General features: G+C 40.9%; 1 protein-coding gene across 1 annotated transcript in view; it reads left to right on the top strand.

Moving 5' to 3' along the window:
* RBM26 (RNA binding motif protein 26) overlaps positions 1-25,587 on the top strand; it is a 101,807-nt gene that overhangs the window by 37,370 nt on the left and 38,850 nt on the right. The window contains exons 12-17 of the mRNA XM_048852920.2: positions 5,000-5,164; positions 8,337-8,465; positions 11,137-11,208; positions 12,626-12,754; positions 18,967-19,041; positions 24,024-24,194. Coding sequence (XP_048708877.1) covers positions 5,000-5,164; positions 8,337-8,465; positions 11,137-11,208; positions 12,626-12,754; positions 18,967-19,041; positions 24,024-24,194 — 741 coding nt within the window. The remainder of the gene's footprint in view (positions 1-4,999; positions 5,165-8,336; positions 8,466-11,136; positions 11,209-12,625; positions 12,755-18,966; positions 19,042-24,023; positions 24,195-25,587) is intronic.

Below are 25,587 nucleotides of genomic sequence, written 5' to 3'. Positions count from 1 at the left end.
TTCAAGTACCGTCACATCAATTGCTGCTTAGAAATATACATATGAAATATCAATATTAACTTTTTGCTCTTGTACCCGGTCTCTCAGACTAGATCAGAGATGCTCACTGTTGCCCTCCATCATGTTTGACTGCACACTCAATGCATGGTACACAGACCATCCTCTAGTTAACCTGAGGTGCCAGATCTTTATATGTACAGACACTCCCTTGCCCCAACTTCACATTGTGAAGAGACCACAACATACTCTTATCTTTTTATATAGTGGTGCCATTTAGAAAAAATATTCTCCATCCACCTTTCTGCTACGAGGTAGACAGCCTAGTCTACCCTCTCCATTCTCCCTATACATACAGGAAACTCCACTATAACATGCAGCTGCCTTTATCCTAACTCTCTCTTCCTTAAAATCTTATATATCAGAGTACCGTAGTTTAAGCAAGTAGTATGATTCAGCAAGATGAATAACCCAAGTCTTTCTGGCTGCTCATGTTACTTCTAAAGGCTTTGGCTTTTATTCTTCAAGGTGTGCAAAATATATTAAAAATCGAACTGGTCTTATATAGCCAAACATCAAAACCTGGTAAAGAGATTGAGTTTCCACGTAATTCCTGTAATGACTATGTATAGAATCTTCCTTACTGTGAGGTAATCTCCCCTCAGCCTTCCCAGTGGCTACATTTGTTTTGTACATTTATTTAAAACTGTGTGAAATATTAGGGTATTTGACCATTTAGCAGCCTTCTTTGTTTTGTTCAGTTTTTTTTAAACCATCTTTGGTATGCGTACATTTACTTCAGCTTTCAGGTAAAGTTGCTTCTTGACATTAAGGATGTTTATCTGTTAATTTCCTTGTGGCTTTCAAAACATTGGGCCGAAGTAGAGTTCCGAACTTCTGCAATGTCCCCATCTCTTCGTGGCCTGCAGAATGTAGGAGCTCTGCATTGTTGCTGCGTCCCCACACTTCTCCTTAGAAACTCTTACGTACATGCTTTGCTGGCTTTGTCTGGTCTCTGGAAGCTTGTACAGCTCTTCAAGTTTTCTCAGGAGCCTGAATTCCTCCATCATTACAAGGATTCCACCTCTCCTTGCCCTGTATAGTATTTATAAAATATACCTAGGCCTAATGCACATCATTACGTTGGACAAGGCAGACTTTAAAACAATTCATTTTGTTAAAATTGGCCTATGCATTGCATTTTACTATGTTTAGTTATATAAAATGTTTCCAGATACGCTATTTTTGCTAGACAGCAAAAACTTCTAAAATTTCAAAATATAACTTTAAACTAACTGTAATATAAATTGTTTGATCTATTAATTGCTTTTTTATTTGAGTGACTTGGACGTAATCTCGTATGCCTAGTGGCACGTAAGGCAACCCAGTATTCCCACCCTTGTCCAGCGCAAGATGTTTGATTCCATCGCAAGTTGTCTCCATAATGGCAGCATTATTTCTGATTGTCCTTTGATTAGTCTGTCTTTTGTCCTGCATGCTCTTTTCCCTCTAGGTGGAATCCAGTGTAAGACTTATGTTGTACTTCTGCCACAGGATAGCCTGATGACATGGCCAAACCACCGTAGCTGTCTAATTATTGAGAAGGCAGTCTACTGACACATGCAGCACAACACTTCCACTTTGTTTTCACAGTCTCTCCGATAAATTCCCAAGATTCTTCTTAAATAAAGTTGGTGGAATATATTCAGCTTTCTGTTGTGTACTTTCACCATCTGCCATGTTTTTGAGGCATACTGTACTGTCAAAAGAACAGTAACTTTGTATAATATCATTTTAATGTGTAGCTGTGTCATCTTACTCCCCAGATGTTTGACATATGAGAAAATGATCCACTACTTTCTCAGTTCTTGCCTTCAGTTTTTTAGTGAGCTGGCCATTAGCAGATATTGTACTTCCAAGATAGACAGAAGTCATCAACTCTTGACAGTGCTCTCTCTTATCTCCGTGGTTTTGGTCTTCTGCATACTGAATGAATCCCACTTTAGCAGCTTCTGCTTTTATGCTCATTAACAATTCTTTTTATTCCATCCAAGTTTGTGTCCAATATGACTACAGTAACTCCTCGCTTAACATTGTAGTTATGTTCTTGAAAAATGCCAGTTTAAGCGAAACTGTGTTAAGCGAACCCAATTTCCCCATAAGAATGGAAATAGGGCAGGGTTAGGTTCCAGGGAAATTATGCCTTACTGCTAAATGATGAACTAGCACTCGGCTGAGCCCTCGAGGATTAACACATTGTTAATGTAGTCTCACACTCTACCAGGCAGCACTAATGGAGGGAGGAGACGCAGCATGGCAGAGAGAGACGTGTGTGTGTGAGAGAGAGAGACGCGCATTGCCCCTCTAAGTACGCTGACCCCACATTGCCTTTTTAAGTAGATCAGCAAGTTGAGACAGCAGCTGCTGCCAGCAAGCTCCCTCAGTCCTGAGCCCTGTTGTGTGTTCCCCCCTGCTCTGTGAAGATGCGGTACAGGGGGAGGGGGACACCCCGACATTAGTACCCCTATCTCTCTCTCCCTCCCTCCCTCACTTCCCCACCACAGCAAGCAGGAGGCTCCCGGGAGCAGCTCCAAGGCAGCGGGCAGGAGCAATTGGGGGAGGGACAGCTGAACTGCTCAGCAATTGATAGCCTGCTGGGTGGCTGCCGCACAGGGAACTTACGGGAGCTGGTGCGGGGGCTGCTGCTCCACCCTGATTCCAAGCCCCCGCCAGCTAGCTCCAACGGGCTGCCCTTTCTGCAAGCAGTGGACAAAGCAGGCAGCTGCCAAATAATGTTATAAGGGAGCATTGCCAAACTTTAAACAAGCATGTTCACTAATTGATCAGCGACGTAACGTTAACCAAGATGACATTAAATGAGGAGTTACTGTATATAGTTTGTAAAATCTAAGTCTCGCAGCTTATCTCTCATCCAAACAATACCTGTGTCTTTGGCAGCAGCAGTTGCTCTTCTCATCACAAAGTCTGTGACAGTGCACGGGAGTAACAGGGATAGTATGCAACCCTGCTGTACATCAGTAACAATTTTAAACTATTCTGTCTCCATTTGTCACACACAGTTTTTACCAAATTAACAATCATTGCTGGAATTTCATAGTGTCTGAGTATCCTCTAGAGGGCTTTTCTGTGGACGTTATCAAATGCTCTAGTAAAATCAAAAGTTTAAAATAATCTTCTGGTATTCTAAATCTTTCTCAGTAGCTCTTCTCAGTGTGAAAATCTGGTCTGAACACAACCTACCAGATTGAAATCTAGCCTGTCCCAAAGTACTTTTTCAAAAGCAGTTTTCATCCTATTCAAAATGGTAGTGCAAAACACTTCTTCGGATACCGATAGGAGTGGTACCTCTCTGCAGTTATCACAAATAAGCTAGTCCCCCTTTTTAAGGATTTCATAGATGACATATCTTCTCCAGTCTTCAGGACAGATCTCCTTTCCCCAAGCTATTCTATACAAGCTACCCATGTAATTCACCATAATTTCCTCTCCTGCTTTTAACATCATCTGTCTTATCATAACCTGATGTTTTACCACTCTTCAGCTGGTTTATGACCTCAGTTACTTCCTCAAAGGCAATTACTTCTAGTGATATAGGTAAGTCTGCTATTTCTTCACTTCTTTGAGTGTGTTAGTGGTTCTAGCTGGGTGAGCACAGTCTCGAAATATTCCATTCAATCTGTTCACAAACCTTCCTCTCCAATTAAATTGTACCATCTCGAGCTTTCATGATGCCACAACAGTTTGAGAATTGTGATGTCTGTTGTTTAGCTCTTTGAAAAAGATTTTTAGAATACCCTGCCTTGTACACCACCTCGGTTTCTTTTGCTTCATTTTCCATCCATTTTCTTATCTGTTCTGGCTGATCTTTTAACTTCCTTGTCTTTGTCTGCATGCTCTTATTGCAGGATAGCTCTTTTACTATGGTCTCATGCGTGCTGAATTCTCTTCTTTAGTTCTTTCATCTCTTCAACTAACCTCCATGTGTTTTGGTTGGGGCCATTCTGCTTTCTTATATCTTCTCACCTCCACTGTAGTCGTGGCTCCATCCACACTTGATTCTTCAAAAATTTGCCTGTATAGTTTTTCATACATAGTTTTCTGATTATAACCATCATTATGAAGCTGCTACTGAATAAGTTCTGTTATGCCAGAAGAGGGAATAATTAGTCATTTTTCTCAGCTGTTTGGAAGATACAGAAGATATAGGATTTTTTGCCAAGTGACTACTCACTGGTCTACATGTGTATGTATACTGTGACCAGTATATTGGTTTACTTTTATACTGCGATGTTGTGTATATATCTTGGCATCCGTAAGCTATATATACTGTAGAAACTTGAGATATTTCAATTGTGTGCTGGATATTTCAATTTAAAATACAAAAAAGCAATCTTGGAAGGCGTGATGGTGGTGAAGTTTTAATAATACATTGGGAAGATACTAATAAAATTTTTCTTAGGCTTGATTTGTTGCACATAGATTTGTAATTGACTGAAAAGAGAGCAGGCTTGTTATCCTTGGGTGTCCTCGCATACAATTATATATACAGAAACCACATTAAATCAGAGTGCAGATGTATATGAACCCCATAATATTGTGTCCCATAAGATTAGTTTGTACTTCTTTTTTTAATTGTTCAATAGCAAGAGGCACTAATTTTCAGTAAGGACTATTTGTATATGAAGGTATCTGGTTTAAAATTGGTGTGTTTTAATTTACAGGTATGTAAGTAACCTCATATCTTTTCTTTGACTCCCTGTCTTTAATAACAGCCAAACTGACTTCTGTAAACTAATACCAACAATAAATCTTTTAAGTTTAAAGTTAAGAACACCAAATACCTAACTGATACTGCATTTAAATTGGAAGCTTTTGAGTTCCTGAAAATAATGGTTTCATGGTAGTATTGACCGACATGTCAGTTTAAGTATGTTTTGTAGGAACTGCTGTGTAAGTTTGACTTTTCAGTATGAAATCTTAGGTTGCCTATCATGGTGATCCAGAAGGTGCCCTTATCCAGTTTGCCACCCATGAAGAAGCAAAGAAAGCTATATCAAGCACAGAAGCAGTATTAAATAATCGCTTTATTAAAGTCTATTGGCATCGAGAAGGCAGTGCTCCACAAATGTCAGCTACCATGCAAAAGGTAAAGGAGTTAAGTCTGTGTACTGGAATTTATCTAAATGTTGTTAAAATTGGTCATTGCAATTAAATTACTGGAATATAGACAAGACAGTTTAATAGTATAAATTTTAAAAGAACAGTAACTACTAACACTAGGAGTAACTGATTTTATTTAGGTTTCAGAGTAACAGCCGTGTTAGTCTGTATTCGCAAAAAGAAAAGGAGTACTTGTGGCACCTTAGAGACTAACCAATTTATTTGAGCATGAGCTTTCGTGAGCTACAGCTCACTTCCTCGGATGCATACTGTGGAAACTGCAGAAGACCTTATATACACAGAGACCATGAAACAATGCCTCCTCCCACCCCCCTCTCCTGCTGGTAATAGCTTATCTAAAGTGATCATCAAGTTGGGCCACACACACACAAAAACTCACTCTCCTGCTGCTCTCCTTATTACCAGCAGCTCAGGAAAGCTCATGCTCAAATAAATTGGTTAGTCTCTAAGGTGCCACAAGTACTCCTTTTGATTTTATTTAGAAGTTTTATAACAGAGCCTTGCTTTTCGGTCTCAGGTATAAGGTTCAAGAGCTGATTAGGAAAATATGAATTAAATCTTACATAATAGTCTTTCCTAAGTACTATTATACGACTTGTGGAATATTTCAATCCATGTAATTTCTGTTCTTCTGAGATAAAGCAAGGATCTAAACTAGTGTCTGCTCTGCTAAATGACATAATTGTTTTTACGTGACATAGCCTTTTTCTTGTAGCATAAATAGACCGCCTTTCTTGTACTTTGCATCTTGTTTTTATGAGAGAATATCTCTGTTCTGCTAAACACCCCCCAAGACCTTGTTTTCCCTGCCCTCTTTCCTGATGTACATGCTCACTCCTGTAGGAAAGTGTGGTGGAATGTACTTCTGTACAGAGGTGCTCCTGTAGGAATATAGGAGTGTACGCTTTCTGTAGGAAGGGAGTACATCAGACGTGTGCTTTTAGAGAACATGGGATTTGGAGGGAAGTGATGGGGGGGATACTTCGCTTTTTATGGACCCCCTGAGTTCCACACGTATGGGGAAAAAGAAAAGGAGGACTTGTGGCACCTTAGAGACTAACAAATTTATTTGAGCATAAGCTTTTGTGAGCTATAGCTCAATTCATCGAATGGGGAGAACTCAAAGTGAGATTTAGGGTTCTCCTTAGTGATAATTTACAAGCCTTGTTAGGTTGTTAATCACCAGGTGAGCCAATGTTTGGCTTGATTGGAGGTGTGATCAGCCTAATAAGGATTCTGCTAAGCTTTGCAGATTGGGGATGGAGTGTCTGCCAAGTAGACCCTCCCAGTGGTTATGGGGTCTCAGAAGCTCCCCTCCAACCTCAGATTTTTGTACTCTTTAATCTGGACCTCAGGACCATGAATATCTGTATCTTTTGTTTATTTGAATTAATATCTGGTCTCATATCTGCAATTTATATCAGAACAAATATTCCCTTTTACAAAATGCAGATTTTTATCTAGATTTCTGATGCCTCCAGATTCTGTGGTAATTTTTTCTGTATCTGTAACTGTGTGGTCCACAATTTTTTCCATATATGAAAAAGGCACTTTTGAATTAAAAGTAAGTGGTTTGTTTTTCAATGACCTGTTGTCTTGTAAATTGTCCTGGCAGCAGCTCCTGTCCCACTCAGCCTCCTGTGCCCACAGGGAGAAATGCTACTGATGATAATGATGGTTTTCATTCGGGCTCTGCTAAATAATTCTTATCAAATGCCTGTGAGCATGCTCAGAAACACTTTTCAGTCTTATACAACTTGAATTTTTTTTTTGGCCATACCAAGCAGAGAGAGTTTGGATAGTGATCATCATGTGTTTCAAAGACCAGTTCGTTGTGCTGCAGTCTAGTTCAAAAAAGTCCTAGTAGACTTGCTCTTGCAGGGGGAAGACTTTTTCCCCACCTTTTTATCCTTCTGTAATCTAAACAGCTGAGGGATAAAAATTGGTGTATAAATACCAAGGTCATTATCAAAACTGCAGAGATCTGTCATTGCAGGTGTTTTTTTCCCTGTCTTTTAGCAAATAAACAGTGGAAGTAGAAGAGGATAATCTAACTTCATGAGAGGCACAGAAGTATGGCTCTTACTATTTTTTCAATGTCACTTGCCAGTTTTAACAGATCAAAGTTAAGAAAATTGTATCCAAAATGATTAGTGGTGAATAGAAATGCAGCTATTAACAACAGAGAAATAAACCCTAAAAACAGCAGAAAGGACAGGACTCTATACTTCAGGCAGTGGGCAGGGACATCATCGTTCAGTGTGAATAGCTCTGAGATACATTGAAATAAACTACTCTTAAATATAGAATAAAAGGGCATACATTATCCCAAGCATGTATATTAAAAGAAAAATATCTTTATAAAATCAGCACACTTCATGGAGAACAGTTTGAAAAAAGTGCACAGGGACTCCTTGAAGGAGACACCCTACCCTAGTGACTTCTAGTAACAAATATCCCAAACTGCTGGGGATGAGGCACTGGATGGGGAGGGCTCTGAGTTGCTACACTGAACTCTCTTCCAGGTACGTGTCTGGTGGATCTTGCCCACATGCTCAAGATCTAACAATCTAACTGATTGCTGTATTTGCAGTTTGGAAACCATTTTTCCCCAGGTCAGATTGGCAGAGTCCTGGGGGGTTTTCACCTTCCTTTGCAGCATGGGGCCCCGGTCATTTGCTGGTTTAACCTAAAGTAAATGGTGAATTCTTGGTCTCTAAATCATGATTTGAGGACTTCAGTAGCTCAGCCAGAGGTTATTGATCTATAATAGGAGAGGGTGGGTGAGGTTCTGTGGCCTATGATGGGAAGGTTAAACTAGATGATCACGATAGTTCCTTCTGGGCATTAAAGTCTGAGTCTGAGGTATATAGGTATCCATGAATATGAATTTATGCACAAAAATCCCTTGAGTGATAAGTCCAATTACTGTAAATACTATGCAATTACTCAATGAAGGTGCTTCTTTTGGTAGCAAGGGTAAAATTTTATAATGGTAGAAAGGAAATACTGTAAATTTAAAAGGCAACAGTAGCAGCTTCATTGTACCTTTATTGGTCTACATAGGCAGCAATCCCCTGTTGTTAGTATGTTAGTGTGCTTTGATTTAAAAGATTTTTTTTTTTCTTCTTTTGAAGGTAATACAGCCTTTAGTTCAGCAACCCAGTTTACCAGTGAAGCAGTCGGTCAAAGAGCGATTAGGTCCTGTACCTGCAAGTAATATTGAGCCCGCAGAGGCTCAGAGTGCCAGTACAGAAATTGCTCAGGTATGTATAGCTTGCCTAGAGAAATGTCTGTGATACGTAATTAAAATAATATCTTTCCTCATGATATGTTTGTAATGTTTTCATAACTCAAAAATGTATGCATAGATATAATGTAGTTGTAGAGGACACCATATAAAAATGTGCATTTATCACATGAATGTATCTGTATTTTTGTATGAGTAACATTTCTGGAGAGTCTTTCTAAATCTAATGATATTTGGCTAGTTCTGTTTGGGTTTGCAGCACTGCAGAAGATTATCTCCTAGTTTTTCAATGAAATTTTCTAAAAACTTGAAAACATTTCTGTCCATGTTATATATTTAATAAAGAAACTACTTTTTTCAGCATTTTGAAATCAGCTTTTGTTTTTTGATAAAAACCTAGCTATCTCTCTTGCATCACCCTGAGTTGCAACATAGTGGTTGGTATGGCAGTGCCTCTGAACTCATTTTAAAGACCAATTTTTAGATGCTGAATACCTAATTTTTGTTTTATGTTGCTATGTTGGACAGAGTAAATCTTGTCACAGTTCTGGGGAATGGATTAAATTTGTTGAGCTATTTCTACCTTCCCATTGCTAAAGCATTCGGGCACATCATGAAAAATAATCTTTCACAGAATAATAAAACAGTAGTATAAAGATTTCACAACAGAATAATTTGCATATTATCAGGAAAAAAAAAACACCTCTATTAAAATAGGTTAACGAAAAGCTTGACCAAATAAAGCTTTCACCTTTAAATTTCTAATGTATTGGAGCAAACATAGGTCATACAATTGATATCCTTTTATTTTGTTGTATATAATCCTGTTCTGATTGTACAAGTATTTTCTTAATATTTGCATTAAATTGTGAAACAGCTAATACTTGCACAGTGTAGCATTTGTTAAGAATTGTCACTTTAAACGTTTTTTGTTTCAATATTCACTCATTTATTTTAGGTAGCAAAATATGTGGTAGAAATCAAGATAAATAGGAAACCAAATATACTTGTCCAATTCATCTCCTAAATGTCAGTCCACTGTAGTAAAAGCCGTGGAAACTATTGAGTCCACTTTCTTGGAATTCACTGTGCCTTCATAGAGCCCTGTTGACTTGCAGGGCTGGACCCAAACTGTCTGCATGAGCAAAATTTTAAACACATTAGTAAGGCCCCGTCTGCACTCCACAAGTTCTGCAGCAATGCCGATATAGTGTAGACACTTCATGCATCGATGGAAGGGGTTTTTCCATCAATGTAGTTAATTCACCTCTCTGAGACGGGGTAGCTTTGTTGACAGAGGAGTTCTTGTCGACCTAGCTGCGTCTAAAGTGTGGGTTAGGTTGACCGTACTGTGTTGCACAGGACATGAAATTTTTCACAGCCCTGAGCGACATAGTTAGCCTGATCTAATTTTCAAGTGTGGAGCAGGTCTAGGACAGCTGCTTTCTCATTAAATAAGAGAACATGTATTTTCTAGCATGTATTTTCATTTTGTACCAAATACATGGGAGAACTCATACCTGTGCAGGTTGGAAAAGGATGGGGCATCTAAATGTAAGATCTTTGTTCCGTAACTTGAGCGCTAATGCAGAATATCCTTAGAGGAGATAGAGCTTTCTGAATGAAGATGGGCTATTAGTGTTGCCAACTTCCTTCAGTAACCATTATCTTTGGGTTTTAACTGTCTCCTCCTTCTGAAGTCGCATACTTAGATTCTTGATGATGATGGTTGTCAGTAATTGCTCCTGTTGAACCTGCATTGAAAATGGTATGAGGTGCTATCCTGTGGTGGGTTTTGTCCTGTCTATCTTCACAGTTAGACTGCTTGGAGCACTGTTTTAGGGGACTAGTCATTAACAGGTGGCAGAGATAGGTCAGATTCTAGTTCATATGGTGCTTAACTTGTCTGCAGAAGCAGTTAGAATCTTCACCTGCCAAAAATCAACAGATCTAATCGATGTTTCAGGCTTTTGACAGTCAATATCTTTGCCAGCTCACCAGCAGCATTACGAACAGATGGTCAGCTTGTGGTTTGGAAATGTTTCCAAGAATTTTAAAGGAGGCAAAGCACCATAGTACACACTATGATTCCTGAAAGATTGCAAGATTAATCTCTACCTTTAAATACTCTTCAAGTATTGGATCATGTCTATAAGTAGACATTTTCAGCATCGGACAATTACTTTATCCGAAAACCTTAGTTTAGAATTCAGAAAATGCAGAAGTCCTGAAAGCAGCTCTTTGCAATTGATATCTGGAAACTGCAACTTATAATGTTCTAACTTGAGCAGGATTTCCTTTTAAATTGTGATTTATTTGTAAGTGCCTACAGAGATACTCCTTGGTCTGCTAGTGTGAAACATACTTTTTCCAAAATAAGGCCCCCTGATGCTACAGTTGGATGCGTTTGGGCAAATCCTTGTCATGGCAGTTCATTTTGGAATCAGTGCCTATCTTACCAGACAGCTCTTATATTCAAGGAATATACCATTATACCATTTTAACTGGATTGTCACACTTAAAATCTGATAATTTTTAGATCTTAAAAAAAATCCTCCAGACTTCGCAGAACCCTTTTTGTTATAGTCTGCATTCAGCATTGTACAGTTAAAACTTTAGCACTTAGTTATAATCTTATACAATTACACAGGGTTAGAAAAGAACTAATTATTTTTTCTTCTTGTTAGAATGTGACTAAATTATCTGTGAAAGATAGACTGGGTTTTGTGTCAAAACTGCCTGCTCCAGCAACAGAGAAGGTAAGAAAATGCATGTCTGATTATTCCTTCTACTCACATTTGTATATCAGCTGTATCCTTGATACAAAATTTAATTTTGTTTGAACTTTGTCCTTATCATAAATACCTAATTGAAACACAATTAACCAGGGCTTTGGAGCTGTGCTCCAGCTCCGCTCCAGTTCCAGGCAAAAACCTGCGGCTCCACTGCTCCGGAGCTGCTCCGCGGGCTCCGCTCCAAAGCCCTGCAATTAACTGCTAAAAGTAGTCTCAGAGAAAGTATACAGCAAGTATACTTTGCTTAATGAATGGTTAAATTGCAATGGGAATAAAATGCAATGGGGCATGTACTACTATTTCACATTTTGAACTTCAGATATTGGGTTGTATGCTTTCTACTACCAACGATTTGTCTGAACTCCTTCTAGAATATCTATTCTAGAGCCTAAATTGTTAGCATGTTACTTGGTTGAACTTAAATTGCAAATACATTTTTAAGTAATATTTAAGTAGTTTAGCTGGTCTCTCCTTTTTTGTTAAATGGCTTCTGATTAATCTTTGTTTCTGTGTGTCATGGCAGTAGTAGCCAAAACTTCAGGAGATAAGACTGGATTTAAGGCAAATATCAGCATTTTTTTCGTTCATTGGTTTCCTGCTGTTTGTGAAGCAGACTGTCCTGAAGGCATTTGTAGAAGTACAGTTTGGAGGAGTGGAATTTTTTGTAACTAGTTAAAGCAGCATTTCATCTCATCTCTGATTGGCCTACTAAGGCACTTCTTATGGGCTTTCACAATTGACATGGATAATAAAGCTTCGATTTTTTTCTACTCTCAACACATCCACTCTAGAAAATACTTTTCTAGTGGAAGGAGTAGAGGTAATAGTAGAAAAAAGTTGTAATGCCCTTTTTGTGATACATTTCAGTTGTAAATCCCTCTTTTATTTGTAGCTGACCTTCTAATTCATTTCTTTTTGCTGTTTCCTTCCTGTCACTGTTTTCTCTTGGTATCTTTTTTATGGAGTACATACATGGCTGACCAGTGGACTCACCAGCAATCTGTATGCAGCTTTTAATTTTAACTTTCTCCTAAGTTATATTGAAGCTATTTAAATGCCCTTTATATAGATGCAGTGGCCTCCTAATGAGGCAAGTAAGGTCATACCTGCATTTTTGTGGTATTTATTTAAACATGGGTATGACCATTCCAAAGTAGCCTAACTAGCTAAAGCAGATAGTTGATGTAATGCTGCATTTTTGTTTATCATTTAACTCCAATCTACTCCAGACATGTTTGTTACTTTAATTTTGATATGGTAATGAATTATAATCAAAGGAGGCAAAAGGTGTCTATATTGTGGAAAAGCCAATGCATTTTGAAGCACTCTTGTTTAAAAAAAAATCTAAAAATTGACATAATAAAATGATTTCCTCCTATAGGTATTGTCCACGTCTACTGGCTTGACTAAAACTGTATACAATCCTGCTGCTTTGAAGGCAGCACAGAAATCTTTGCCTGTTGTTTCCACTTCCATTCTAGACTCTAATGAAGCACAGAAGAAAAAACAGGTAAAGTAAATATGCTTCTTTATAAAATGGGTACAGTACATTGAGGAGTTCTGTATTTGATAGAGACAGTGTCAACATATTTCCTCAGAACAGCATAATGGAACAAGTTAATCAAATTACCTTCACTAATAATAGTGTAGTTGGTGTTGAAAGAACAAAAAAATGCTTTCAGCATTTGTTCCCATTGTTTACTTTTTTCAGTATATTTTCTAGCAGTATAAGTATACGGTAGACTTAAGATCCTATAGGAACTCAAAATCAGAAGCATCTTTCATGGAAATAGAATCTCCAGTTTGAGACATAAACTGGGAGATAAACTGTGAGAAGGAAGTACAGAACAACCCTAACTTTATCTTCCAAACCATTTAGAACTCACCTGCCTTTTTGCAACATTCTGGATTCTTAGTGACCAAGTATATTCTCAACTGAAAACTGTCCTGCTGTTCATTCTACAGTTTCTTAACTGCACTTCATTCATCCAGAATCTTTTTTATTTTTAAATCAAACTGAATTTTGGAGTCCTTATAATTCTACTTTGAGATTACAGAAAATAAAGCAAAAAAAGCATGCTAATCTCTGAATGGGTCAGACCGTCTCAGCTAAAGTTAGGCTTAAAAAAACGCTTTAGGTTCCTGTAGTTAACTTTTCTAATTTATGTCAACTAAATGTAGAATAAATGTTCTTCTTCAAGTGGTTGCTCATGTCCATCCAACTTAGGTGGAGGAGAGCATAACTGCGGCCAGGGCGACACTCCAGGCAGCGTTGGATGCGGCGGACACTGCCGCCTGAACCATGGTTTTGGCCGTTGCTATGCGCCGGACATCCTGGCTGCTCCTCTTCGGCTTATCCACGGAGGCTCAGCAGTCGATGCAAGACCTTCCCTTCGATGGGCAAGCCCAGTTTGCAGAACAGATGGACAATAAGCTCCATGGCCTCAAGGACTCCCACACAACTCTTAAAAGGGGCCTGTGTGTTCCTGACCCTGCCTGCATGCCGTTCAAGCCACAGCAGCATCAGGGCCAGGGAAGCCACCCTCGCCAGGAGCCTCCCCAAAAGAAATCCAGAGGCTACAAGCAGCTGCCTAGCCACTAGCCTTTGCAGGCTTCTCAGTCGAGCTCTACTTGCAATAAGCAGGCGGAGAAATGCCCATTTTGAGGGTACGCCCAAGGTGACTTACCGGACTGTTCCAGGATCCGTCCTCCCCTATTTTTGCCAGTTGCCTTTCTCCTTTCCTCCCTGTGTTGGCATCTATAACATCAGACCAATGGGTTCTCAGTACGGTGGTGCGGGGTTGCACCCTTCAGTTGCTTTCTACTCCTCCTTTCCACCCCCTCTCCCTGCCCCTCTTTAGGGACCCTTCTCATGAGAGTCTCCTCGTGCAGGAGGTAGAGGGGTTACTGCAGCTAGGTTCGGTGGAGGTCATTCCTCCAGAGTACAGGAACAAGGGGTTCTGTTCTTGCTATTTTTACAACCTATCCTGGACCTGCAAGACTTGAACCGCTTCCTAGTGAAGCTGAAGTTCAGCATGGTCTCCCTGGCCTCCGTGGATCCGGGAGACTGGTACGCTGAGCTGGATCTGAAAGATGCATACTCTCGCATTGCCCTCTTCAAGGGACACAGATGCTTCCTCTGGTTTGCTGTAGGTCCATATCACTATCAGTTTGCTGTCCTCCCGTTTGGCCTAGCGACAGCACTGCAGATATTTATTAAGTGCATGTCGGTGGTGGCTGCTTACCTCAGACGTTGTGGTGTCCAGAGCTACCCGAACCTCAACGACTGGCTAGTCATAGGCAGCTCCAGGTCCAAAGAGATGTTGCGATGCTGTTAGCCACTTGCAGTTGCTTCGACCTGTTGGTAAAGAAGAACAAAAATCCACATTAGTTCTGGTACAGAGGATAGAGTTCATCAGAGCAGCCCGTGCTGCTGGAGAGATTCAGGGCATTGATGGACCTTGTCGCGGAAGTCTCATGGTTTGCCTGAGCCTACTAGGTCACATGGCAGCGTGTACATGGGTGGTGCGCCACGCCAAGCTCCGGATGTTACCATCTCCGCAGCAGTACTTACCTCGTTGTGATGATGGACCAACCCCAGGAAAGTCCTGGAAGGAGTTCCCTTCGTCAGCACTTCTCACTCAGTCGAGTTGGTTTCGTACGCCTCGGACCTCGACTGGCAGGGGGGCACGTCTCAGCACTCTCCAGACCCAGGGTATGTGGTTCCCAGAGGAAATGACAATACACATAAACATCAGAGCTCAGGGCGGTGCACAGTCTTCCTATCTCACCTGTTTGGCAGAGTGGTCAGAGTCTTGACGGACAACAGAGTCTCAATGTTTTCCATCAGTGGTTCCCCAACTTGTTCTGCTGCTTGTGCAGGGAAAGCCCCTAGTGGGCCGGGCCAGTTTGTTTGCCTGCTATGTCCACAGGTTCAGCTGATCGTGGCTCCTAGTGGCTGCGGTTCGCTGCTCCAGGCCAGTGGGAGCCGCGATAGGCCGAGCCTGCGGACACGGCCGGTAAACAAACCGGCCGTCCCACCAGGGGCTTTCCCTGCACAAGCGGCGGAACAAGTTTTTGGGAACCGCTGTTCTACGTCAACAGACAAGGGGGAGCATGATCCACGGCCTTCTGCCAAGAGGCACTCCATCTCTGGGACTTGTGTATCTACCATGGAATCTACCTAGAAACGTGTCACCTTCTGGGTGCCAAGAACATGCTAGCAGATCACCTGAGCAGGGATTTCTCCTCTCACCACGAGTGGGTGCTCCACCCAGAGGTAGCCAGCACGATCTTCCAGAGGTAGGGAACTCCCCAGGTGGATTTGTTTGCCACTAGGCAGAACAGGAGTGCCGCAGGTTTTGCTCCAGACGGGGACTGGGCAAGGACTCCCTCTCTGATGCCTTCCTCCTGCTGAGGGCAGGAAGCTTGATATATGCGTTCCATCTAATTCCGCTCATCAGCAAGGTCCTAGCGAAAATCAAGAGAGACAAAGCTCAGGTTATCATGATCGCCCCTGCATGGCCTTGCCAGCACTGGTTCTGGATGCTGTCGAGCCTGGCAGCGATCCCGCCGTGGCCCCTGCCAAACCGACCGGACCTGCTGTCACAGGATCACGGTAGACTCTTGCACTCCAACCTTGTGTCCCTCCACCTCACGGCGTGAGTGTTGCGTGGCTGAACCCTGAGGAACGGGCCTGTTCAGAAGGCGTCCAGAAGGTCATCCTTGAGAGTAGGAAGCCCTCAATTAAATAGACTTACCTGGCAAAGTGGACGAGGTTCTCCCGCTGGACAGCCAAACGGGGCATCTCCCCTTTGCATTCTTCGATGCAGTCAATCTTAGACTACTTGCTTCATTTGAGGAACCAGGGCCTGACACACTCCTCTATCAAGGTGCATCTGGCAGCCATTTCTGCCTTTTATCTGCCAATCCAGGGTCAGACAGTGTTCTCCCATGACATGACAGTCCAATTCCTCAGAGGTCTTGAGAGACTTTTTCCACAAGTTTTGTCCCCAGTCCCGCAGTGGGATCTCACTTGGTTTTGTCCAGGCTCACAGGCCTGTCCTTTGAGCCTTTGGCCTTGTGCTCCCTCTCTCACCTATTGGCGAGGCGAGTCTCTGAGCTGCGAGCCTTGACCTTAGAGCTGCCGTACACGGTCTTCTATAAGAACAAGGTTCAGTTCTGGTCCCACGTGGCCTTCCTTCCCAAGGTGGTGTCTACTTTCCACGTGAGTCAGGACATCTTCCTTTTGGTCTTCTGCTCCAAGCCCCATGAGACTAGTGAAGAGAGGCACCTTCACGCTTTGGACGTTAGAAGAGCCCTGGCTTTCTACCTAGGTTAGACAAAGCCTTTCTGTAAGTTGACTCAGCTTTTCATCTCTGCAGCTGATAGGATGAAGGGCCTCCCAGTGTCCACACAGAGGATTTCTAATTGGATCACCTCTTGCATTTAGACTTGTTATGAGTGGGCGGGAGTCCCTATGCCGCCAATCGTCATAGCCCACTTGACAGAACGCAGGCATCCTCGGCGGCCTTCCTGGCACAGGACATCTGTCACACTGCAACGTGGTCTTTGGTGCACACATTCACAGCCCATTATGCCATCACTCAGCAGGCCAGAGACGACGCTGGGTTCGGCAGAGCTGTGTTACAATCTACACGTCTGTGAACTCCTACCTACCTCCACGGGGTACTGCTTGGGGATCACCTAAACTGAATGGACATGAGCAAGTATTCAAAGAAAAGACATTTACATTTTTCCATAACTGGTGTTCTTCGAGATTTGTTGCTCATGTCCATTCTACAACCCGCCCTCCTCCCCCACTGTCGGAATTTCCGGCAAGAAGGAACTGAGGGTGGGGGGAGCCGACGGTGCCCTACGTACCACAGCATGTGTGCGCCACTCCAGGGGGTGCCAGAGCTTGTCCCCTACGGTTACTGCTGAGGGAGAAAACTTCCAACACGGGTGCATGTGGTGTGTGCAGGTGCGCGCGCACACACACCTCAGTCGAATGGACATGAGCAACACATCTTGAAGAACATCAGTTACAGAAAAAGGTAACTGTCTTTTTTCAGTTCATAACAAATGAGCTGAATCCATCCAATTTAGGTTCCTAAAAAAGCATTGAGGATGACATAACTTCTGTATAGAGGGTTTAAGTTAATAGACACTAACTATAGAGATCTTCAAATTTAACACATATGCCTTTGTAACTGCGTCTCACCTGTAATATGGGGTCAGATTTTCAAGTTGCCTCTGATATGGGGTCTCCAACATTATACAGCTATAACCTGACTTTTTGGAAGATGTGAGCACCTGTAGCTTCCAGTGACTTCAGACTTATTGAATAAGTCTTAAAGATAAAGAGAAACAACAAATTTTGCCCTCTTGCTGGTTCACTTTTTCTGCTGCCCTTTTGCTGTCTGAAGAGATGGGTATTATTATAATACAATACCTGTGAGAAATTCATGGCTCGTTGGGACGGATGTCAAAGGTAGCTCCCCTTTCCTCCTCCTCCTCCTGTCTTCCTTTGTTTTCCCCATCTCCCTTTCCTTTCCTCATTCCCCTGTGTTTATAATCCCTCTATGGACTGCAGCCACTGGAGAACAGGATCACACACTATAGCAAATAAGACATTCTGAGCAAGCAGAAGTCAGGTTGGTGTTTGGGAGGAGAGAGACACAAACATAGCTTAGTATTAATATTAGTATTTTGTAGCTGTCGACACATTTGCATTCTGTATAAGGTAATTTACCTTGCAGTCTGAGTCTAGCTGTTGGCTGACATGGAAATGCTGACCCAGAAATGCAGGCAGATTCTTATATTCCTTCTTCCTCATCAACTATGTTTGTATAAAATTCCTTAGCTCTTCTTGAAAATGTGCTGAATCATGAGCTTCTGCTCCCATTCTGTGCCTGAGAGCAGGAAGTGATTGCTTTCTTTACAGCAGCTGCAGCAGAAGCTGAATAGAAGCTCTGGCATCTCTTCTGCTCCCTCCTCCAAGTACAGTATTTTAGAAATACAGTAATACAATTCTGAAATGGACAAATTTACATTTCATACTTCTGTATTCATAAATATGTGGCAAGATTCCACTTCAAAAATTGAAAGTTATGTTCCTTACAAGTTACACTAGCCAATCATAATGTTACTTTCCCGGTAGCAAGTTTTTGGTGATGTTATCAAAGTTTTTTAAGAACTTCCTGTGAACTTTTGATTTTTGTGGCCTGAGACTGTACTATGAAATATGTCTAATTTATTGTAGGACTCAACATACGGTTGCTTCTAGGATACTTCCCTTATATGTCCGAACTCCTGCAATAAAATCATGGTTGCACTATAAAGAATACCAAAATTCCTCTGGTAATGTGGTGGTAAAATATTCTGCTTTTCACACTGGAATAGTGATCTGTAAAATGGTTACCCGAGTCCTAGATAAGTGATAAAGATTGACGCTTTCCTGGCATCTATTTAACTAAGTCTGGTTTTCAGATTTATCACTAACCCTGATGTTTGATACGCTAAGGATAGCTTTGATAACCCTCTTTTTGTACGTCAGGTGAGCCTATTTCTATTACTAGAATTTATTTTTGTCAGAATTTCTTTTTGTAATCACTTACTACAGTAGGCAGACTAGTTTATTCAGTGACACAATATTCTCTTGATGAATTCTTGATTCCAAAAATCTTAGGAACTTTCTGTAATTTTATTTTATGCCCCTAGGAAGCACTAAGACTTCAACAAGATGTGAGAAAGAAAAAACAGGAGATCTTAGAAAAGCACATTGAAACACAAAAGGTAAAGTATTTAGATGCTCCCTGATTGGAGCTTTCTGCAGAGATAATAAAAGTAACAGTTGACAGCATGAGTTGTAAAATCATTATAATAGTTTGTCGTAATCATAAATTGCAATTAATGGTATGTAAATATATAATAATACCTAGCTTTTTGTGCTTTTCATCCATAAATCTCAGTGCAAAAGAGGTCACTATCACAAAGTGTTCTGACTGTTGGTTCTCATGCTTCCCTTATTAAACAGTGTGGGATTCTTTTATCTCTAAGATTTTTGTTAGTGGGGGCCAGTGTTTGAGCTTCCCGTGTTTTCCCTATCATGCACTGCTGATCCCTCAATCCCTAGAACCATCTAACCAGTTCTTTCTTGATTGTGGTCAGCGAAGGAGCCACATGTGGACTTCCACCTGTTGCTGCATCTGACCATCTTGCCAGCCTTGTTCTCTAGGTATCTTTTTCCTGGTGTCCTTCCTTGCAGTCAGCTCTGTAAAGAGAGAGGAAGAAGTGCTGTTGTGCTTTTATTGATGCTCTGGTTTGCTTGTTCTTGAAGTACCAAGTCTGTCTGCTCTTTTTTTTTTTTTTTTGTCTCCAGAATTGTTTGGCATTTTGTTCTAGTTGCTCAGTATATTGGAGTTCTGTATTCTGTATGCTAAGTTTTTTTTTTTTGTTGGCACTTCCATGTTTCTTAGTGCATTTTTGTGGTGCTGCTTTTTGATGATACTCAAGTGCTCTGGCACTGCTCCTCAGCACTTTGGCACATCTTTTTCTAATGATGTATTCTTTGTTCAAGAAGGATCATTTCTTCTGCTTCCTTTGTTCATCTTCGGAAATTTTAGGATAGTGGTTCCAAGATATGTGCTTGGGGCAAAAAATTGTAATACAGTTTAACCTGATTGCTACATCTTTTACCTCATAATTGATCATGACATGCGAGGTTGTCAAGTACGCCTGGAAACTTCACCCAGAGCAGTCTACTTTTGTACGGGATCCATCAAATACCCCAAATACTCATGGGAAACATAAATTCAGCCAGCACCTGGCTTGGAATGCTTTAAAATGAACGCCTGAGTATAGTCATTTTTGCTGAGCCCTGGAACTTGGTGTTGACACCTCCTGCATCATCACACTTCCCCATGTGGTCGTTTTCCATTGCTGTTGGGAAGGCTGAAAGGGAGTCTATTTGTAAACTGGGGGTATATCTTTAAAAAAAAAAAAAAAAAAAAAGCACTATATTTACTGCAGACTAGACACTAGTGATCAAAGTTAGGCTTGTTTTTATCTAAAATAGTATTTTCAAACACACAGAATCAGTAGATACAAACATGAGCTATTGAGGTTAAAATTGAAGGTGGTAGAAACTGGCATGTTGATTATAGATAGAACCTTGATCTACAGGAATACTGAGGTAATAGGATATAAAATCTAAACCTGACATTCACCAATGATGTGCATGGCACTACATAGAAACAAACTTAACTCGTGTCTTCAGTATGAAAGAAAGGTGTGTTCTTGAGTTAGCTAACTCAAGTTAAAATCCTGGTAAAAATCTAAGCAGTTTGTAATTTTTACATGAGTTAGCAGGTTGAGTTAAATTAGTCTTCCCCAAAGTCTTTAACTGGACCTACTATCTCATTTGCAAACTACAAACTGTCTTGTCTTCACTAGGATTTTAACTTGAGTTTGATAACTCAAGTTAAGAAAACACCTATTTTTGTACTAATGGCATGGCCAAAGACAGTTCCTGCCCCTAAAAGCTGGTGAGATGAGCTGTCAAGGCTGAATTCCCACTCTGTCACTCCGAGTGCAGAAGTGAGGGCCCGCAAGGATTCTAAAAATTAATACTGGCCACTCCAGGCTTGTATTACACTCCCAAGATTACAGCTTTTCTCTGACCGTAGCGTGGTAAACGCTGCCACCACCCAAATGCAAAAAAACCCCTTTGAACCCAGGAAGGAGCACTTGGAAATTCCTCCCTGTGGGGTACCCTCAAGCCCTTTCACCACCCCTTCCGGGGAAGAGCTGAGAAAGACAGTTAATTTCCTTTGTTTTCTACCAGCTAATCAAACAACATGAACAAACCTCTTAGAACACCAAAAATCCAATCCTGTTCTTAAAAAAGGTAATTTTTTATTAAAAACAAAAAGGAAAAGATTATGTCTGGAACTTAGGCTTTTTGCTAGATCTTAAAAGAAACAATTTACACAATTTAAGCACCCAAAACAGCTTTCTTGGGGGTTCAGTTTAAGGGTTACAAGCAAACAAAAGCATCAAGGTTAGCACAGAAGACCTCCACAAGCCTGAAAAAATACAGAAGTAAACCTGATCGCGTCTAGCTAAACATTATGATCTACTTACACATTTGGAGTTCCGATAAGTAGTTCTAGGTATGATCTGATGATTTATGATCATACCTGGCTTAAAGCTGCTTATAGCATGGCTCCCTCCAGCCCAGAGAGTACAGACAAAGGGAAAGTTTCTTTCCCTATTTTAAAAAGTTCTGGCCTTCCCATTTGCTCTTTTGGTCAAGTGCCCACTTTTCTTTCTCTTTACCTGGGGGACTTTTTAACCCTTTACAGGTAAAGCAAGTAGAGAACAGCTACCAAGAGGGATTTTACAGTTGGCTGGCTGGCTGGGTGCCCATCAAAGGGAGCTACCGCCCCACTTTATTTATCACATGAGCGCAACAAAAGATGCATAGAACAGTCGGGGTAGGAGGTGAAAGGCAAAGTCATAATTTAGGTTGGGTAGAATGCATGAAAAACTATCTATTGCAGAATTTGAATTCTCTCTTGAAAAGATCCTCATTAATCATTACAAAAAGTAATAGTTAAATATACCCATTTACCTGAATATAAACTATATGAACAACCATGTTGATCTTCCAGAGTAACAGCTGCGTTAGTCTGTATTCGCAAAAAGAAAAGGAGTACTTGTGGCACCTTAGAGACTAACCAATTTATTTGAGCATAAGCTTTCGTGAGCTACAGCTCACTTCATCGGATGCATACTGTGGAAAGTGTAGAAGATCTTTTTATACACACAAAGCATGAAAAAATACCTCCCCCCACCCCACTCTCCTGCTGGTAATAGCTTATCTAAAGTGACCACTCTCCTTACAATGTGTATCATAATCAAGGTGGGCCATTTCCAGCATAAATCCAGGGTTTAACAAGAACGTCTGAGGAGGGGGGTGATCTTCCTGATAACACCATCCTGGCCACTATGGATGTAGAAGCCCTCTACACCAACATTCCACACAAAGATGGACTACAAGCCGTCAAGAACACTATCCCCGATAATGTCACGGCTAACCTGGTGGCTGAACTTTGTGACTTTGTCCTTACTCATAACTATTTTACATTTGGGGACAATGTATACCTTCAGATCAGTGGCACTGCTGTGGGTACCCCGCATGGCCCCACAGTATGCCAACATTTTTATGGCTGACTTAGAACAACGCTTCCTCAGCTCTCGTCCCCTAACGCCCCTACTCTACTTGCGCTATATTGATGACATCTTCATCATCTGGACCCATGGAAAAGAAGCCCTTGAGGAATTCCACCATGATTTCAACTATTTCCATCCCACCATCAACCTCAGCCTGGACTAGTCCACACAAGAGATCCACTTCCTGAACACTACAGTGCTAATAAACGATGGTCACATAAACACCACCCTATATCGGAAACCTACTGACCGCTATTCCTACCTACATGCCTCCAGCCTTCACCCTGACCACACCACACGATCCATCGTCTACAGCCAAGCTCTGCGATACAACCGCATTTGCTCCAACCCTTCAGACAGAGACAAACACCTACAAGATCTCTGTCAAGCATTCTTACAACTACAATACCCACCTGCGGAAGTGAAGAAACAGATTGATAGAGCCAGAAGAGTTCCCAGAAGTCACTTACTAGAGGACAGGCCTAACAAAGAAAATAACAGAACGCCACTATCTGTCACCTTCAGCCCCCAACTGAAACCCCTCCAACGCATTATTAAGGATCTACAACCTATCCTGAAGGATGACCCAACACTCTCTCAAATCTTGGGACACAGGCCAGTCCTTGCCTACAGAGAGCCCCCCAGCCTGAAGCAAATACTCACCAGGAACCACTAACCCAGGAACCTATCCTTGCAACAAAGCCCGTTGCTAACTGTGCCCACATATCTATTTAGGGGACACCATCACAGGGCCTAATAGCATCAGCCACACTATCAGAGGCTCGTTCACCTGCACATCCACCAATGTGATATATGCCATCATGTGCCAGCAATGCCCCTCTGCCATTTACATTGGTCAAACTGGACAGTCTCTACGTAAAAGAACAAATGGACACAAATCAGATGTCAAGAATTATAACATTCATAAACCAGTTGGAGAACACTTCAATCTCTCTGGTCACGCGATTACAGACATGAAAGTTGCGATATTACAACAAAAAAACTTCAAATCCAGACTCCAGTGAGAAACTGTTGAATTGGAATTCATTTGCAAATTGGATACAATTAACTTAGGTTACCTTGCATAATGACTTAGCCACTCCCAGTCTCTATTCAAGCCTATTTCCCCTTGTTTTTTCCTACCCCCCGCCCCCCCCCGATGTTCTTGTTAAACCCTGGATTTGTGCTGGAAATGGCCCACCTTGATTATGATACACATTGTAAGGAGAGTGGTCACTTTAGATAAGCTATTACCAGCAGGAGAGTGGGGTGGGGGGAGGTATTTTTTCATGCTTTGTGTGTATAAAAAGATCTTCTACACTTTCCACAGTATGCATCCGATGAAGTGAGCTGTAGCTCACGAAAGCTTATGCTCAAATAAATTGGTTAGTCTCTAAGGTGCCATGTTGATCTTGAAAGCCAAGTGTATTTTCTCTGTTCTAACATTTTAATCAACATATCTAGGAAAACCCACAATTACGTCTAGAATACTAGATACATTAATCCTCCCAACTATAATAAAAATGTTTTAAATTGGACAGATGCTGATTTCAAAGTTGGAGAAGAATAAACCCATGATGAAGTCAGAAGACAAAGCAGAAATAATGAAAACACTGGAGACTTTGACTAATAGCATTACCAAGTTAAAGGATGAATTAAAAGGTGTCTCATCTGGAGGTGCTCCTCTGAAAAGCTTGAAAACTAAGGCTCAGGTACTCAATTTCTGTTTTTTTTTTAAATAAGTTATATAATTGCGTCATGTGCTGATGCCACTCAGCTAAAAAAAATCCCACCACTGTGAGTCTAAGTAAGTAAGATTATTCTATTAGTTTCCCTCACTATAAAGGGACGTTGTCAATTTAAAATACAGGTAGCTGTCTGAAATTGTTTTTTACCTCGTATTGTTACTTGTATACCTAAATTTAGTACATCATCTGAAATATATCAGAAGAAAAATATTTTTCACTTTTTTTTCTCTTACCTTTGACAGCACTTTGTTAGTTTCGCTGCTTCTCCTGAATAGTCAGTCAAGTTCTCCTTTTCATTGTGGGTCTTTCCAGCAGCAATGGGGGAGAGGAATATTTTTTTAAACAAAAGGAAGCTCTCACTGTAAGGGTTAGATTTAGAATAAGAAACAAATAACTACTTAAACTCACTAGAATTAAGTTGCTGTCCCGTCATGTTTTGATTGTATTATACAGTGCTATCAACTAAATAGTCATTTGGGTGGGCAATTATAGTACTGCATTAATCTCTCACTGTGAACTTGTCCCATATGCCATACTTTTTAGGTTGGAAACAATGTTAATGTATTTATTGTCAGTCTTTTGAATTCACTGGTCATAATGAGGTTTTAGTTGTGAGAGAAGTTTCTCTTCAGTGGTTTCTCTTTTTGATGCTACAGAAGGCTAATTACTCCCTTCGGTCGTTTCCAGAGTTAGACTTGGTCTGTAAACCTTTGCTTTCTGATCCAATTACATGACCTTTTTATGACCCTGATATTTTGTTATCTCTAGGGTGAGATCTTCAGCCCCAGATTAGAGTGAATGAACAATTTTAAAAGCCCTGGAAAAGTATCAATATTAAGGCATTAAAATGATCCTCTAAATAAGTCATTCTAAACAAATAAATCACACATTTTCTGTTCTACCCTACTGAGACACAAAAACATATAGGAAAAAAAAACAGGGAAGGGTTTTTAAAAAAAATAGTGTAGTGTAGAGTGTTTTACCAGATACTTCTTTGGAAGACCACAGCCAGTCTTCATCTGTTCCAGTTTGTTCAGAATGCCAATCCCTTAGTATGTTTATTTCTCCCTTCTAAAGTTTTAGTTTTGGAATGCTACTCCGAAGACTTCATGACTTCACCTTAGACTGGATTCTAGGAAGGATCATCAGCTTTAAATTTGCAATCATATTTGAGAAAATACAAGGCAGCCTTACTTAATAGGCAGATGATGATGAAAAATAGTAACTATAAAATAATAATTGGGACTGGCAGTTGGACTTACGCTTCTGTGTGACTACTTCTGAAACACATCTTAGTTCTCAACCTGAGTTCTTTCTATTAAACTCCTGAGACCGCTATATTAAGAAAAGGATTAAT

This window comes from Caretta caretta, chromosome 1 (genome assembly GCF_965140235.1).
Source record: "Caretta caretta isolate rCarCar2 chromosome 1, rCarCar1.hap1, whole genome shotgun sequence".
In the NCBI taxonomy this organism is placed as follows: Eukaryota; Metazoa; Chordata; order Testudines; family Cheloniidae; genus Caretta; species Caretta caretta.
Note: the sequence above shows the minus strand (reverse complement) of the source record. Positions and strands in the feature narration are given on the sequence as shown.